We start from the raw sequence: 19,389 nt of genomic DNA on the forward strand, positions 1-19,389 counted from the left end.
CGGACGGCGACGGGACCAAGATCAGCGTGAGTGTCACCGTGACGGCAGCCCTCGGGCCCGGGGGCACCAGTTTGGGAATTTCAGGTTTTCAAAAGCCTATTAACTTACTGCCCCTGAAACAGGCAACTTGCATACGCAGGGCGAGAGCCAGCTGTCTGTGTCGTGTCTTACCTCACTGGATACATACACACTGAAGCAGAGTTCATACAATAAAATTATTTATCTTAATGACGTAGATATTTGAACAGTTACTAGGCAATCATTTTGCCACCCAAAGAAGTGTGAGACTTTATTCTTGCTCTTATTAACAGTTACATAACTGTTAAAGGGCTGCAATGCTAATAATATCCGTTCAAAATTATACCAGTAATTATCCTTCAATAGCAAGTAAAACACTAACGGTACGAAAATCTTCCCAGGCTGAAAAAAATTGGAGCATCCAACAGAGTGTTGAAGTTGTAATGAAAACAGCTCAACTTCAACGTCATTCATAATGCATGCAACGTATTTCTAATGCCAATGTTCAAAATCATATAAATGTAAATATAAAACCAAAAGCCAATATAAAAACATTATTGGAGGAGGTTAACCTGTTGATAATACAGAGATGTATTTCTACTCTGCTGGTTCTTACTTTTCATAATTGTGAGTGAAATTAGAAAAAAAATCTTTTTTTTACTACACCTCAGATGAAGCCATCTAGAATCATTTTATACTGTACCACTGCTGAGCTTGTTGATAATTAGTAAACAAGTTACCGTTACTAGAAATAATATATGTATAAAGAATCTAAAAATCCAATGACCCACATTTTAAAAAGAAATTTATTCTGAGGCTATTATAACTAAAAGTGTAAAAATGTATTATACTAATAAAATCAGATTCTCTAATTTAAATGTATAATCACAACATGGAAGAAAATATCAAACAAAAATAAGATACAAACCAGAAACTCCAGTTTCTATTCATAAACTCATGGACTTTTTAGAATCTTTCAATTCAATTATCCTTATATCACAGAAACTCTTGTTTTCTGACAGTGCTAGAAAAGCTTTATTGGTAAGATCCATTATTAACGATGTTTTTTTAAAATATTTCATTTTTCACATACACATACAATTAGGTAGATTGTTTATTTCCTATTCATCTTTCATCCTTCACCCATGCCCCAACCCTCCAAAGACCAGTGGTGAAGCAGCCTCACACATCTTGACCTAGGGAAGCATGCAATCAGATGCATAGCCATGCACACAACTGCTAACAGTATTATCTATGGCCAGAGTTCATATAATCTAGTAAACTGGAAAGAGTTCTAGACACAAACTGAGGTAGAAAGCAGTGTGTTCCCAGTTTACCCACTGTGTGACCTTGAACATATGTCCTAAACCAGCAGTTAATTTGAATTCTCAGGAGAGCTTTCACAAAATACTGATATGACCTTTGCCCCCCAGAGATGCACACAGTGTTTCTGCATTAATCCAAATGAGAGCATTTTCTAAACCTCCTCAGATGATTCTAGTGGGCAGTCAGTGTTGAAAATCACTGACCCAAACCCCCTACGCCTCAGTTTACTATACTGTAAAGTGGGATAATAATAATATAAGCACTCTGACCACCCCAACCTTAATCGGAGACCCAGCTGGAAATATATTTGAAACTATCGATTCCCTTTATTTTTACAGTATTAGTAATATTCATATGTAATTTTTCATACACATAAATGCATACTTATGGTTCAGATGTTGGAAACTATTTGTATATACAACTCTATATGTAAAAACCAGATGAACACTTCCCAAATTTTCTTAATTACTTATGGCTATTTGAGAGTGTAAGGGCCAGTAGAGAAATTACTTTATGCCTTCCTCGCTTCTTATCTGTTGAGATTATCCAAATCCTTAAACCTTGAATGTCTTATGAAGTCCATCATTCTGTCAGTCATGGATTATATATGATGTTTATCAAATCTAGTTCTGATAAAGATGCTTATATATATATCTATTAAATATTATAGAATTTTATATATTATACATAACCTTATATATAATCTTGCTGTTAATCTGCCATATAAATTATTGGTAGAAACGAGAGTCAGTTTCTATTTTGAAAATCAAAGCAGTGTTTAACTGATGGCATCTCAAGTTCCAGTAGCACACAGACCCTATGGTAGCAGGAGGTATGTACTCTGAGTCATAGGATTTCTGGTGACATTAATCTGCTCCCTAAATCATGCCACCCCATGACTATAGGTCAGACTGCATCAACAATTTGAGAAAAAAACATTACTGTCCAAGTCTATTTTGTCAGTCCCTTTAGTAATCACCCCAAAGTGGGGATAAAAGCACATTCTCACTTAAACTCAGTCGTGACCAACAACGTGTCTTTTTGATCTCTCAAGAGCGGTCGCCAGCAGTGAAGAAGTGAGAGAGGCTGTGTAAACTATACACTCAGCCTCATTAGGTCGTGCTTCATTCAGCTGAGCTCACCAGGCAGAGGCCAGTCCCATGATGGGAACATGGCAGAGCTGGTCCCACAGCCTGGGAAATGGGAACCACATGGCTAATGGAATCTGGCCCAGCTGGACTGAACTAATGTCTCCATGCTCTTGTGAAGCCAGGTGTTAGTAAAATAGGATAAATAAGGTCTTCCAATTTTACTGCTGAGAAAATAAAAAGCTTTCAGCCTATGGCTGTGAGACCAATGAGACCCTTTAATTTTCCAGCGTTAGCAAGCTCGGGACAAGTTACTGGAACCCAGTCTCTTGATGTAGCACTTTATTTTTTTACTTGCAATTTTTCAGACAGTGAAAGTCCAAGGCAATGACATCTCTCACAAGCTTCAGATTTCCAAAGTGAGGAAAAAGGATGAAGGCTTATATGAATGCAGGGTGACCGACGCCAATTATGGAGAGCTTCAGGAACACAAAGCCCAGGCCTACCTAAAAGTCAACGCCAACAGCCATGCTCGGAGGATGCAGGCCTTCGAGGCCTCGCCCATGTGGCTGCAGGATGTGAAGCCTCGCAAGAACGTCTCGGCGGCCGCTCCCGGAAGCATGCACAGCTCTGCCAACCAGCGAGTGCTCTCCACTTCCAGCCCTCAAGCGGTAGCCAAAATCCCCAAACAAAGTCCACAATCAGGTATGGAAACCCATTTTACCCCTCACAAACCCTCCGCAGGAAGATGGTCAGTGTAGACAGATTTATGTATGACGGTTTTAAAATTGGAGACCTAGTTCATTTGAAATGAGGATGAGCTATGAGAGCCAGGGAGGCTGGCCTTCCCAGAGGATGTGCATTGCCCATTAGTCACTGGCAGTGCTTCATGTCCAGGGGATCTGAGAGCTGGACTTCTTTTCCTTCTGTGTTTACACATTATAAGCACAATAAATCATGTAATGTTTGGTTGCATTATAAATGCATGTTTATTTTCTCTGCAGATTTATGTATCGATAATAGCCCAAATTAAGAGACTTTCACTTAATCAACATGTAAATGAAAGAGACACACCACATTTTCAGGGACCCGTAGCCTTAAGCAGGACCACTCGCCAAGGGCTTCTGATTTTGAAGGAGAAACTTCAGCTGCCTGTGACGAAAGTGATGATGATAATGGGAGGAAATGAGGGGGGAGGGGCGAAAGGCAGAAAGTGGTGCAGAGATAAGGCAGCTCCTGTGAGTGTGGCTCTGATGCCAATTTAGAAGCTTAGTCAAGCTTAGTCACACGCTTCCTAAGTCAGCTGTGCAAGTTAAAGCTGCTCTGAATAGCATTAATTTATGCGCTCATTCAGCCAGTGGAAACTCATTGAAGTTTTAACCTTGGGATAGGCAGTACTTAACACCACCCCAGACTGTTCTGTGTTTTGATAACACACTTGACGTAATATTATAGGATGAAGGGAGCATAAAATCTATAATTTCTCATTTTTAAGTTTTTCCCTTTATAGTTTATCATTGAAGAATTATTGACACTACTGTTGGTAATAGAAAATTCTGTTGCTACCATTCAAATTCTTTTTAGCCATTACATTTAAAAAATCTCATCATTTTATCAGGGTGATATTTATATATATATAAATATATATTTAAATCTTTATATATTTACATTTATATGGAGAAATATGTATATATATCTTTAAATCCTTATTTGTAAACAACACTTTAAAAATAATGTGTGCCGTTCTAGGTTCCTCCTTAGGCTTCATGTGCTAATGGAGATAATTTGTCCTGAGCTTAACTCAGGGTCTCTGTGAGTTTGTCCTGCCTTTAAATGTAGGTGAGCAGCTATCCCAGCATGCCTTGGTCATGGCAACTTATGTCAGTCTGATGAATAGACAGCTTAGCCTCTCTGAAGCCAAATTTATTTTCCTCTTTATCATCTCTTTTATATCCCAAAGTAAAGAAAAATACCAAAGCTAGAATGTGTGTATATATATTCACACACACACATATATATACACACCTATATATATATATATATACACACCTATATATATATATATATATACACCCACTCACACACACACACACACATACACACACACACACACACACACACACACACACCTAGTGGTTATAAATTTTTGTAGCCATTATTTGGTAAAGATTTTATATCTTTGGAGACATTGCCCTCCTCCCTTTCATACCATCAAAAGAAGAAGCTAGACACTATATGCAAAATTACAGAGTACCCTCAGCCGACAGTTTACAACCTAATTGGTGAGGACTCCAAATCATGGAGTTGAAATTATTAGCCTACGTAGAATATTCCAGGCCAGAAATCATAAATCCATTCTGTGGAATCAAACAGACAGATTACCTATCCCAAGTGAAGGATTCTAAGCATAGAATGAAATGTTCTATTTCTAAACTCTTTACGTTTTGGATTGAATAACATACTCTAAGAAGATCCATTTTACTTTAGTCTCTTTCTTAGTATTGTGATTGGTGCTAAGTGGTAAACTCTACACATCTTCTAACAATTTTCAAATAAAAATCACTGCTCATTTTCCACCCCATCACCAGCCTCACTCATTGCTTGTCCTAGAGGAAGAGTGAAAGGAGACAGGGGATGCTGACTCATGGAAGCCCGTATCCATTCAAAGTAATTTCCACTAAAAATTATCTGCTCTAGCAAAGATTAATCGGAAATACATCAACGTTTTTCATTTCTATATTTTCCCACCAGTGAATACTGGAAAATATTTTATGTACATTTAACATTTTCTAACTTCTAGTGCAGAAGCTCGGGTGGCTCAGCCACACCCATTTTATTCATGTGTAAGTTTCTGTGCTTGCACAATTATTGCACAAAATACCATATTTGGGATGGATATTTATGTAATATTATATTTCCTGTAACGCCCACGTCCTGATTTATAATTTCACTTTATAATTTTTCAGGTTATATTCAAATAAAGCGGATTTCAATACCCACGCTTCATTTATTCACTCATTTATTCACTCTCCATCCTTTCAAGAGCTTATATGCCAGGCACAATGACACAGAAATGGAAGACATACTTCCATTCTTCAAAGGGTTTATATTTTTTTATATTTTCATTTGTGAGAAACAAAGTATTTGTAAATTCCATTAACCATGCATCTTTCTTTTCTTATTCTGTTAAAGGCAAGACATGATGAAGACACAAAAATTAAAATCTTGCCTTTACAGGCCAAAAGCTATACTAGCCTTTTGTTATTCTCACTTCATATAGGGAGGCATGTGTCATCTGTGGTATATATGACACTGTAATACAACCTGTTACCAAAGGCTGGTCTGTCAGCCTTTTAGTTTCATCATAGTTTTGGACTTAGTTGACTGAACTATTTAGATTGAATACTCAACTCTTAATTCATACTTTTCTCTGTCAGAGAATTTCTGTGTCTCTATGAAGGAAAAGTATTTGCTGAAAATAACGCTGTATGTATACACATATATAATGTTCAAATTGTCATAGAATTACCTAGTTTTCCTAAAGCAGAAATTTACATGAAAAAAAGATGGAAAAATAATCTATTACCATCTACATATCACAAGATAAAGAAAAGGTTTAACTATCATTCAATATAGCTACTTTTCCCAGATATTTTTCCAAAAGCTAGTGAGCATATGACTATCCCATTGGGCTGTATCTTTATGATATCTCTCTTTAAATTCTTTTAATTCACATTTGATAATCCACAATTAGAACCAAAACAATGAAGAAAAATGATAAAGCAAATAGGTAGAGCTTGGCTTTTGCCATCCCTTAGTTGTTTCTTTTCTCCAGCTCTTTGTCTGTACCCATAACTGACATTGAAGAGTATCCTGTAGGTGCTCTGAGGGTAACAGTTCCTGATTCTAGCATGAAGTGGTTTAGTTTCACCTGCACGGAGAACAGATCTCCAAATACCTCAATAAATGACACCGTTCTCTACGTGTTTCTTCTTGTCTCATGGAGAACATGTACTCCTTACAGAAGCCAAGCATCCCCTCCATTCACCACCACCCCACTTCCCTCCCTTTGTTCCCCCCATCTATGTTCCCTTCTATGGGTCCTCTCCCCCAACCCTGGCCAACAGGCCAACAAAAATGTGACTACAGCCCAGCCCCGCCCCCCCGGAGGTCACACCTCCACCCTCCCTCCGCACCCCTGGACCTCCCGTCTCCCCTCCTGTGTCCCGAGTCCTGGCGGGCAGGGGGGAAGCTCTCCCATCGCTGGTCTCCTAAATTCCCCTCTGGACCCTGCTTGTTGGCTGTTAGTGTTCCCCTCTCTTTGTGGGCTTCTCCTCCTAAATTCCTCTCTTAAATGTAGTTCTTTTCCCGTTCTCAACACCCTGATCTCATCCGTTTCTGTGGTTTCGACCGCTAATGTTTCCTTAGAAAACTTAACAGTTGATATTCCGATTCTGATTTCCCTCTGGAGAGCCGGACGGGAGCACCCCGCTGTCCCCGTCATGCTCCCCATGTCTGTCCCACGAGCACCGTGCAGAGCAGAGCCCCTGCATGTTGTTGACACCAGCCGTTGATGTGTGGTGCCTCTTGTCCTCACCCCCCCACCCACGAGTCTGGGCAGGCCTGTGACCACTGTGACAGTGAGATGGGAAGGAGTAATGCCACCCCAACCAATTCCAGACCTACCCTGCAAGGGGACAGCCAGCCTCTGCTGTGGCCGCTTAGAGCCAGCCACCGAGTAGGAAGTGCAGCTGCCTTGAGACACGTTGCTGACTGAAGCCAGCCTTTGACTTCAGCCCCAGCTGACTGCCCCCCAGACTCCTGAGAGAGGATAATAAATTGTTGACTTAAGGCACTAGGTTTTAGGGTGGCTTGTTTCACGGCAATAAATATTCAGGTCAGGCCCCTAAACTCAAATATTCAAAATCAAATTTATTATCTTAGCTGTCAAAAAAGAAATGTTCTTCCTCCTATTGTCTTAGAATTGCCTGTTTCCTCATTCAGGTCCCCACGGCAGTTTGTTTACACTTACTTTGAAGCCCTCTGTTGTGTCCTATATTATAGTAATTTTTTCCCTGGGGTTTTTCTCCTTTTAATGCTGGAAGTCCCACTTTCTGGGAGGCCTGACCCTCAGGCAAAACAGGGTAGGTGATCACCCTAAAGATAGCTTCTTGGCTACAAAGATCACCACTTCCTTTTGCATTCCTCTAAGTGCCTAGAACACGTGGCGCTCATGTGTGGCAAGAAAAGGAAAAGAGAGAGAGGGCCAGTATGTCTCTGCTTTTATCTTCTTTTTCTTATAATTATATTTGCATAAATAGATAATATTGCCACTATTGCAAAAACGATCAAGACTCCTAAACAGTGTTCCTCAAAGAGCAGATGTCCTGTGCCAAGACTTACCAGAGAGCTTGTTAAAAATTCGTATCCCAGGACAAATTTCTGAGTCTAGAAGCAGAAATATGCATTTTTATGTGCAGTAAATTATGAGAATCCTTCTCTCTAAAGAGTTCTTATGGGTGAGAGAAAATCTTTTTTTTATTATTTACTATGAGATGTGTGTGCATGTGTGTGATGCTACAAAATACACTTTTAGAAACTGGTCTTTTGCTATTATTTTTTCCAGTAATGTGATGGACTTTTGTGAAACTTTTCTTTACTCCTGTGATCAACAGCTGGCACTCATAAGAAAACTGGCCATGGTTAAGGTGTAGTTATGTTTCCACGTGTAGTCGCTCAGCAGGAATACTGATTCTCTGAACTCAGAACTATGGTGATTGTGTTTTCAACATGATGTGAACCTGAGCATTCAGAGGCAGCTGCTGCTACAGCTGCTAGAAGCCAAGGGCTCCGGAAGCTCCCTGTGGCTGACAAACATGGCAGCTTTCCAAAAGCCAAAGTGGCCAAAGTTAGCAAGAAGGGTCTTACAACAGATTTCAGAGCTACTGAGGGGAGGGAGATAAGGGGCTGAGTGTCATGCAGGAAATTATGTTCCTGATTTAAAATATGAGGAAATGGTGCACGGCATCCAGGTAGAGAGCCGCTTGTATAATCCAGACCTCAATGTTGATTTTGGTTTAAATGATCCAACTTGGCTGTTTACACAGGCTAAATTAATTTGATCATTGTAATTCTATCAGTTAAATGGCTGCTATGTAAATCAAGCATCTATGAATAAGGTGAAAAATAGATTTGAGGCAATGCTTTGGATAATACAGGCTAAGGAATCTGCTAGAGCTATGTTTGAACAGGAATTACGCAGATTAGGAGTCTATACTTGCTAAATTCTCCTGCAAGTTGTATTTAACTTAACTCATTGAAATTCAGTAACTGGCTGGGTCTGTAAAACTAAGGCTCCGCTGTGTGCCGGAGGGGTTTTTCAATGCGTGGCCACCTTAGGGCTCCTTCAGGTTCATTTGTGATTACTAGGAGCTCTGTGATCGAAGAGCCATGAAGCAGAATTTGCCAATGTTTTAAGGTCTTGTCTCGAAGGATTTCATGATCCTTGAGATTTCAGGAAGCTTCCAGAGGAGCAGTTTTCTGAGTAGATGACCAATGGGTTGAGAAGTTGCTGGAAAGACCTCACTCTGTTGGTTAAAATAACAAGAGCCCTCCAAGAGAAAAGAAAGGCAAAGTCTCCTTCTCCCAGGGAACACTGCTGCCACCTATAGCCTGACACAGGTGCATTCATTTCAGCTGCAAAGGAGCAGAAATCCACTGGAAGATGCTCCTTAGACCTACAGGGGCCTCTCACCAGTAGAGGGGGTGGGCACAATTGTTAAGGAGAGAGACTGTTCACACCTCATGGCCATCACACAGAGCTGCGTGTACTTCCAAGTCCTTGTTTATTAAATGGAAACTGTAGTATGATTCTCACAGAGTTTTGAGGATTAAATGAAATTACATACATAGACAGCATGACACCGATCAACTCCCAATAAGTGACAACTAGCTGCTCTATTAATACGACTGTTATTGCATGTACTTATATACTATTATTATTAGCAGCAGCAATGAAATGATGAGAGTAAATGGTCTCCACCACCTGGCTCTACTGTGGTGAATATTTTCCTGGTTGGCTGTGTGTAGGTGACTGAGTTAAAGAAAGGAGACTAGGTCTTCATTCCTGACTTATGTTTTATTGTTCATAATTTCAGAGCTTCCTTTTTTCCTTCTATCACAATGATGTTAATTGATGATAAACTGTCCCCTACATAACTACATACCATACTAGCCACCAGCTGTCTTGCCTAAGGTTGTAACTAGATGGTTAAGTTTATTGGTAAAAAATAATAAAATTCCAAAGGATTTTTAGGACTTTGAACTGTGTGACCTGAATAAAGAATGTGTCTTAGGAAGCTGAAGTTATACACACTGGCTGCTACCATAATTAAGTTCAAGCTTTCCAAAAAGACCCTTGGCATTTCTTAAATCACAAAATAGTTATAATGTAACTGAAAATATAAACATGTGAGAATATTATTGAAAGCTTTAAAAAGAGAGAAAAACAAAATGGATTTAGAACCTTATACTAAGAATGGCATAGTTTGTGGTGGTAGATAGATACAGATTTGACTCCTAGATTCACTCTCTACGAGCTCATTTGTTGAGTGAGCTGCACACAGAATCTCAGACTCTGTGTAGGTAAAACTGAGGCAGTGACACATGTGCCTCAAGGGTCGTGCTAGCATTAAGTGACATGATGTATTTTAAATGTCTAGCAGAGTAAACCTGGCACGTGAGTGAGCTTGGCCCTTATTAGTTCTCTTCCCCTTTACCTACCAGATATTAAAGTATATTAGCAAATAACCATGAGTTAAGAGGGCCATAAAGGAACAGAAATATGAATAGAGATGAAAGAAAATAAGAAGTGTGGAAGCTCTAAAGTTGGTAAGATAAAATAATATCTGATGAATTAAAAATGTAATAACTAAGGGAGGATTTATTCAATTAATAAATAACAGATAGAAACATATTATTACAATTTACGATACATATCCAAATGAACGTCAATTAATTAAAGAGCTGAGCATAAAAGAAATATTCGACATAGGAAGATCAGCATGAAATTAGAGGTCTGAGACTTTGAAGATTTAAAGTTACAAAATATACAAGTGAAAATAACATTTTACTATAAATAATTTAAAACATTTGTTTGATTAAATCAAGTGTAACTAATAAGTGATATAACAGACAAGGAAATATTTGTGTCTAATATTCAGGAAAAGAAGGGAAAGTAATGAATTATCAATGTACAGATGTTATCAATACAAACAAAACAATCAAATAATTTAAAATTGTAAGATATCTTGACTTTTGATGGACATTTCATATATTTCTTGTCATTTACAGATGCAGTGGTTATATGATCCACTCCAAATGACTTAGAGATATCAGATGTGATCAAATAATATTGATAAAATCAAGGTAAAGATAAAATTAAATTAATTCTCCATATGACAGCAATAACCAAACAGAAAATATTTGTGGCATAATATATAATCCTCAATAGTAGCAACAAGAAAAAGGTATGAAATATCTTATTTTTTAAGGCAGTAGCAAATAATATAAAGATGAAAACCATTAGAACACTTTGTTAAGAGTTTAGGTTTGAATAAATGAGTAAATATGGTGTTTTTGGATGAACAAGCTCACCATTATGTCAGGTTTTTCAAAAGTATTTGTAGACTTACTGCAGTCCCAGTCAAATCCCTAGTCATTTAAAAAAAATTGACACGTATAATCTTGGCAAAGGTTTTAAAAATCAACATGTGTCAAGCTTACAGTGACTCAGGCATTCTGCTGTATCATTACTTGCAAGGTGAATGGTACTTCCCTTCTGGAGGAAAATTGGCAGGAAAGATAAGTCACAGGGCTTGAGATTGTCCCTGAGGTGATGCTCCTGGGAGGAAATTCCAAGGAGCTCAGGAGAGAGGCAGACCCAGACCCAAGAACAGGGATGCGTATCACAGAGGTCTGCCCACAGCTGGAAGTACTCAAAGGGCCAAGAGTAGTAGGGAAGTGTCGCAGTGAATGTGACGAAACCATACAATGAGTATTAAGCACCTTCTAGAATCATGTTTTCAAAAATGTTTAATGAAATTAGAAAACAACCAATATATAATGTGAAAAAATATAGGATACAAAACTTTAAAGTGAAAAAATAAAGAATATATAATGTGAAAAAATAAAGAATATATAATGTGAAAAAATATAGGATACAAAACTTTAAAGTGAAAAAATAAATACTAAATTTTAAATCAATCTCAGATATGTGCGTATAAAAATGACAAGAAATATATGAAAATGTCCATCAAGAGTCAAGATATCTTACAATTTTAAATTATTTGATTATTTTGTTTGTATTGATAATATCTGTACATTGATAATTCATTACTTTTGTTATAAGAAAAAAATAATATTATTTTAAATTTCCCAAATTTAAAAAGAGGCCAATGACAGACAGCTCCTGAGAAAACAAACTAACAAAATATATTCAACAAATAACCAAAGAAAGGCAAAGTAAAATAAAGGTGTTTTGTGATTGTGAAGCTCATGACAAAAATATACATACATGCAGGTACACATGTGCATATGAAAATTGAAAGCACCACTGTGAAAGTGATGTCCTCAGAAATTGCTAGTAGCACTGAAATTAAGAATGTTATATCTTATTTCCTGGGAGCTGGGTGGAGAATCTGACCATCAAATTATTCTTTTTGTTTTTCTAAACTTAATGGGTGTGATCTTGATAAATATATTAATAAAATAAAGCAAGCACGTATAACTTTCATAAATAAAATGTCATGCAATCATTTTCCTCTCCATTGTGTGACTCACTGAGCCCCCAGTTCGGAGGGAGATCAAAGTGGTGAGCAGTGGTGCGGTCATTGGGAGATGATGACTGCACCATCATTTATAAATCAATACACTGGGAGATTTATAAATGATTATTATGTTTTATTTCATATGACTGCTTTGAAAAAGTCTGAGAGAGCATTTCTTCATGAATTCAGAATCCTATCTGCATAGAAATATAGGTTACACTCTCAATGCTTGAATTAAAGCAAATTGTAAAAGCTAAGAGCACCTCTTATCGGCTTCCTTTGGACAGTGTCCTCACCTGTGATGGGATAAGTGCTCTGGATCACAGCCCCTCAGCAAAGCCATCCCACGCTGGCACCACTTATCCTCATAGTTATTCTTGAGTTGAATGTGCTTCTTTAAGCCCTCAGACAAACTCGATACTTCAACAACAGTGTCAGCGCAACAAGGCTACACATGTGTGCAATCCCTAATGTGGTTTTGTGATCATTCCAACAAGGTGTGGATGAATATCTGCCTTCTCATTATGAATAAAGAGTTTGATCATTAATAATGAAAACATACCCACAGAAGGCATATTTAAACTGTGAGTAAATAGTTTCAAGCATTTTAGCAGCATTTATTTATACACCAGTAAAATGGAGTGCCCTTAACGAATCATTCTTATTTATGCGTTCAAGCAGTGATTAAATATATGTAGCATTAAACTTAATTCTTGGAAAACATTTTATTTGTTTTTCCATGAATTTATATTGTTCTCCTATTTTGTCAAAACCACTCATATTTCCATATATTTCTAATAGGCAGAATTGAGAAAATGTAGAGTTTTCTGGAATGAAGACTCTCCAGCTGAGATTATGAAGCAAATCAGTTTATAGTGTCAGACAGAACTGGTTCTGAGTCTCAGCAGCCGCCATGTACTCACCGAGCAAACTTAGTGTGTTATATAATCCTTCTCGGTTTCACTTCCTTAATCAGCAAAACGATCATTATAGCAGCCTCCCGGGACCATGGTCAGAGGTAAATATTAGCTGCTGCTGTCCTAATCATCACCCTGTCTGCACCAAGATCAGTTCCTACTTGAATAAGTCAAATTACAGTGAAAATGTGCAGTTTTGAGAGATGCACTGTGGCCTTAGCAGGCAGCATCATTTTTTTGCCCATTCTTGAGTCGCTGTAGAAGGTAGGAGCCCTGAAAGCCTGCAGGGATTAGCTGTAAGCAAGAAAGTCTAAGACATTCTGTGGCGAATGGGGTATCACCCATGCACCTTGTCACCTAGACCCTGTGTATGTGGACAGCTGCACTTGGCTCCCTCAGCTACAGTAAGAGGCCTCAGAACTGAATAGATGTGTAAATTTGCTGACTAAAGGAAAGCAGGAAAGGAAATTTAAACAGCTGCTGCCGACATGCCTGGGCAAAGTAAAACAGGCGGTTTATGTATTAGGTCAAAATGAAGCCTGTTTCTTCTAAAAAAAAAATGGGTTTCTGGAAGAAATCGGCCTTGGACCCATAAGAATCTAATAAAAAGATATTCTTTTCAAAAAATTATAGAATAAAATCATCCTATTATTTGACCTTTCCCCTTAAGTCATGATTTAGTATGTGCAAACCTGAATAAAAATTGCATTAAAAGCTAGCTCAAATTTTCTCACACAGCTCTTTTCATATCTTAAAGCTGGCATGTGTAATGAAAGAGAGGTAAGTCAAAGGCCTGTCCATCCCTAGAGCTGTAGCGGACACTCCATTCTTTATAAGCTTAGCCTCTTCACAGGCAAAACAATTATTTGAGTGTTGCTTCTTTTATTATTGGAAAACTTCCATTCTTAGGTTTGTTCGTATGATAAGCATCACGAATATTCACTTCTACAAACTAAAGATGCTGGAGTCAGACCAGGGAGCCACAGCAGGAGAGAAATTGTGTTCTTTTTCTTTTCTTGCTCCTTTTGACCCTACCTGATACTCAAACAAGAAAAGAGAAAAACCTATGAGAATTGTACTTAAATCTGTAGACAGGTGCCCTGAATTACGACTCTTCCGTATATCGAAACCAAGAGTTGTGCTCACGGAGGAAATCAACCCATCACAAAATAATCCCAGCCAAGAGAAAGAGGATATTTGAAGAGCTGGCAAGATATAGATGGGATAAATTGTCTAGTTAGTTGTCTTAACGTTCTACTTACTTCTTTGAATTAAATACCCATATCCCATATCCCGTATCTTTTCTGGTGGCCAAGAGCTCTGGTTGTCTTTCTCTCCTGTCACTAATGGTTGCCCTTTGAACATCAATTTAACCTTTCCTGGTCCCAGACTATAAAATTTGCTTTAAAAGTTTAGAAAAGAGAAGTTCATAGAAAGAAGAGGGCATGCAAGAACAGTGATGGAACCACCTCTCATTCAAATATTTAAATGAATTTGGAGGTACCTTCAAGATTTAAAAGACTACAATATGAAAAGTTCAAAATATTATATCATCAGACATTTGGCACACTATATGGAGGAAAACAAACTTTACTTATTAATGTTTAGGAAAACAGAGAAGCTGACAGTGTTTTCATATTCAATATTTATCAGTTCAGACTTGGGGAAAAGAAGTTTTCTAATTTTTCTCTTAAGTGTGTTATAGCCAGTGCATTTTCGCTGAAAAGATAAATGTACACTTAAATAATAGCTTCACATCTTGATCTAACAGGTGTGGAGACAGTGAAGCAAGGTTGCTTGCCTCAGGGAGTTTCAGAAAGAAGCACATCCAGACTCTGAGTCGATCTGATTGCATTGCTCTTTCTTCATTTCTGTACCTTTGCTTTACTACCTATTAACTGTGTAACCTAGGGTGAGTTATTCCATGCTGCTGAGTTACATTTTCCTGACCTGTATGTTTACTATACTGGACTGATGAGAGGATGAACTAAGACAGTGTATGCATGTAACATGTATGCATATTCCCTGACGTAGCAGGTACCCAGTCCACTGTAGCCATTTTGCAGATTGATGTGAAGGAGAAGAGGGTGCAGCTTTGTTCAGTATGCCCAGTGTCTTCCAGCCTCATGGCTGTAGATGCAGGAAAGACATGGCAATGTAGATAGAAGGTGCAAAAAGGAGCCAAGTTCTTCCATCAGGCATGACAGATGAGGGCCAGGCAGGCTTTCCCGGCTGGAAGGCTGTGCTGAGTTAAACAAGGCAGGCGGATGCAGTGACTCTGAGCAAATAGTGATAAACTTCTCCTCCTCTATCCGATCTCTGAGGATGCCAAGGTCTCAACTCTGTGTGGTTGTGATTTGTTGTTATTTTGTTTTGTTTTGTTTTTCTTTTAATGAATAGATGGAATTTTCTGTTATTCTCTGAAATAATAATTATACATACTGAAGATAAAATATTTGAGGCTTTTTTTTTCCTATTTCTCCTTGGCCAAACTCATTTGTCACAGACACTGTCTTGGGCCATGCCTGATGTCCACATCCCAGTGAGGGCGATGTGATGCGCTATCTCATGAAGTATAAAAAGGGCTGAAAAATGGAAGCTAAGTGTCTATACTCATTAAACTTCTAAGAAGACTTCTTAGACTTTTCCATTTGCAAAATGGAGCAAATCCTCCCTCCCCATACCTTACAAAGGCATGAGAAATTACACCTGAGAGAGCACCGAGGAAACCTTTAAGCATAAAAACAAATGAAAGGCATCATTATTAAGTTGACGTCAAAGGACATCGTGAAATCACACTCTGAGTCAGAGAGAAATCTCTAGGTTGTATTAGGCTACTCTTCATCGAGGCATGTTATCTACACATTTTCTTCCCATAATTTAGATAATAGCATTTCCCTTTCTTCTTCACAGGGTATTTTGTGTTGGGGACAAAAGTTTAAAAACTCAAGGCATTGTTTTAAACTTTGAGAATAATAAAAAATTGCTAAAATTTCATCCTTGCCTTTGATGAGCTTATAGTGTAATCAGTGAGGTAAGATACGAATATAATGAATTACAAGTCAGTGTGAACCATGTTAAGGCCACAAGAGAGGGAAAACCAGAATACAGAGGAAGTTCAGAGGAGAGAGAGCTTACAGCTAGTTGGTGGGAACAGACACAACGGAACACAGCTATCTGAGGGCAAGAGTTGCTTAAATGCATGATCGTCTTAGGGGATAACAGGTTATCCTGCTTGGCTTGGGCATAGAGCAAAAGGAAACCAAATAAGGCAAAACAGATAACCAAACACAGTGTCTGGCATACTCATGAAAACATATATATAAAACAATAATATGCAAACAATTATTATGCTCATTTTAGAAAACATCAAAGAAATAAATATTTGGGATTTCAGAAGTGAGTGGCTGCAGAGGAAACTGGAACTCAGGGCTTCTGATTGCAATCCTGAATCTCTTTGTTTCAAAACAGTAAAATGTTTCTATTTGGAAAAATGAGACTAGAGTATGACGCATGGCCAAAGTTTGCATTTTACAAAAAACATTTGCTTAATTTTCTCTAGAACAGACCATAACATGTTTGACAAACAGTAATATTATATTCAGAATGGTGTACATCTGAATGAAATTGACTACGATGATTATTTGTTAAAATTACACAGGATAAATTATAGCATTTTAGATTCTCAGATTTCACTGTCAAAGTCTTTGGGATTACAAAGGTAAAGGAGCACATACCCCTTCATTCCAGACATAAATAAAACCTAGAAAGAAGAGCAAAACAATCAGTGATTTGATGACAAAACAGATTTGCTTTAGAATTTACTGTGCAGGAAAAATATATGTATTTGGCTTGACAGAAATAAATTTCATTTAATGAAAAATATGCTAGGAAATGCAGGTGCCTAGAGTGGGTGAATGATTACAATCTGGAAAAAAAAGTGGTGTGTTGCAATGGTTTATTGCATATCTGATGGCTATTCAAATTTTTAACTTTACTCTTTACAGTATATCATTGGGTTTGTTTCCAATTATACTGCTCATGTAACTTTTGTTTTAACTTGCACATACTGGACACAGTGTGATAGGAAATGTTGGGTTAGAATGACATAGCTGTTCTCTTCGAATCTCACGGGAATGATGGGCATCTCCTGTGAAGGGTTGATTAGTCGAGAAATGAGCTGCATAATTCACAGTTTCAGCAAGTTTGAGCCCATCTGCAATGTTCATGCTGAAAAGGAAACCATTATTTCACAAAATACTGTTCTTGAAGAGCAAATCATTTTCCTTGGTTTTATTGTTTTTAGCATTCTTAAAACCTTTATTCAATACCAGACATACTTTGTGTCAAGTGCGGTTAGCAATTTAAGGAGCCATGTAATCATTTTCTTTCTTTTTTTTTTTTTAATTGACTCAATCCCTGTCAAAGAGTCTCTCTTCAAAAGATAACAAGGGCATATATTTAATTTTGGAAAGCTCTGATGCTAGTGGTTCTACATAGATTTTATATGTTTTCCTTGCATGATCTTTGTACTTAGAGCCACATGTGGACTGTACTTTACTTTTGCAGTTTGAACCTTGTCACCCAGCTTGAGTGAAGCAACACTCTCCAGAGACCCACCACTAACCTCTGGGTCCTCAGTCATTACGTTTCTGTGTTAAATACGTGACTCACCTCCTGAACGAAGGCAAATCGATGATGACACTAAAGTAACCTAACTGAAAACAGGAATATGAGTCTGCTAAACAGCCCCTTTAGAAGCCCAAATATTTACTTTGCAGAGATTTTTTGAGAGCATGTGTTTTCACCACAATTTCTATCATTGCCAATGTGGACCTGAACATGATTTAGATGAAATATTCAAAAGATTGAATTTTCCTACCCTCACCCCTTCAAACCTTTTTAACCTTTCTTAAATTAAAAAAAAAAAAAGAAGAAAGAAAAGAAATGCTTTAAGGTCCATCACATTTTTGTTTTCTCACTAATAAAGGTATTAAATACATCATTTGTAGCTTACTGGATAAAATATGTGAAGAAAAATGCAAAAAGACTATTTCATTCTCTCCCTTATGTAGTCTCAGAGCGCTTTCAAAAATTTCCAATTCTTGATAGCACTAACTTTTCTTCAGATTTTAAGGATAAAAAGTTGAGAAAGATCTTCCTCTAAGAGCAGATACCCCAACACACCCACTCCAGAACCCGTTCTGCAGGCCCTTGAGAAGGCTGCTGCTCTCGGTTTGGGTTTTATCTCCTGTGGTTTTATGCTTGCAGTAGTAAAACAGGGGATTTGTTTTAGACACCCATATAGGAACAACCAAATGACTATAGGGAATCATCCTCAAAGAATTACTTGAGGGAAAAGTATCTGCATTTGTTCCTCTAAGTGTTCCCAACTGTGGGATGGCATGGCTTGAAAACAGACAAAGCAAACAAGACCACTTCCTGGGACTGAAATACTTTGTATGTGTTGTTATTTGCAGTGCATGCCAAGACATTCATGGGCACCAGAGCCAAGCTGGCGAGCTAATTAAATATATATATGTATGTGTTTAAAACAGCCTAATAAGGAGCATTGGAAATCTTCGAGATGAGCGAATATCTTATAACTTCTTCCGCAGGTGCGAGGATAGCTACAAGCCATGGACTTTCTGTCCTGCTTCTTGTCTGTGGCTTTGTGAAGGGTGCTTTGCTTTAGTCTAAAGTGCTGACTTTTTTCCAATATCACTTTCTCTTCTTAAAGCAAAGAGCAAATCGCCTGTAAAATCTACGGAGCGGACAGCAAAGTTGACCCTAAACTCCAAGCACCACTCTGCACCCACTGTACTCTAATTACCTACACAAGGAGCACCTGCTTTCGGAAACAAACGAAGAGCCTATCTCACTCTGTTCATCACATTTTCTTGGGCAAATCACTGATCTTTTATTTCAAGAGAATTAGTGTGAAGTGATAGAACATTTTCTAATAGCAAGATCTATTTTTTTTTCCTTTTCTTTCGGCTACTCAAAGCATCATCTCACTGACTGCTCAGGGGTTGGCCTGACCGTCATCGGTATAGTGAATATTTACTACAGATACCACTGATTTCCTACTAAAAGACCCATTATCTGCAGGAAGTAAGCAGAGATCAAAAGGCTACAGAACATAAACTATCATCAAAGAAAACTCCTGTCTGGGGGCAAGAACAAAATTTTCAACACTGCGAGTCAACAATG

General features: G+C 38.0%; 1 protein-coding gene across 1 annotated transcript in view; it reads left to right on the forward strand.

The window, feature by feature from the left end:
* Positions 1 to 19,005, forward strand: part of VSTM2A (V-set and transmembrane domain containing 2A) — a 21,727-nt gene extending 2,722 nt beyond the window's left edge. The window contains exons 3-5 of the mRNA XM_024764385.1: positions 1 to 26; positions 2,801 to 3,137; positions 18,917 to 19,005. Of these exons, the coding sequence (XP_024620153.1) occupies positions 1 to 26; positions 2,801 to 3,137; positions 18,917 to 19,005 (452 nt within the window). The remainder of the gene's footprint in view (positions 27 to 2,800; positions 3,138 to 18,916) is intronic.
* Positions 19,006 to 19,389: the final 384 nt, after the last annotated feature.

Source organism: Neophocaena asiaeorientalis, unplaced genomic scaffold (genome assembly GCF_003031525.2).
Source record: "Neophocaena asiaeorientalis asiaeorientalis breed wild unplaced genomic scaffold, Neophocaena_asiaeorientalis_V1.1 scaffold191, whole genome shotgun sequence".
NCBI classification, from domain to species: Eukaryota; Metazoa; Chordata; class Mammalia; order Artiodactyla; family Phocoenidae; genus Neophocaena; species Neophocaena asiaeorientalis.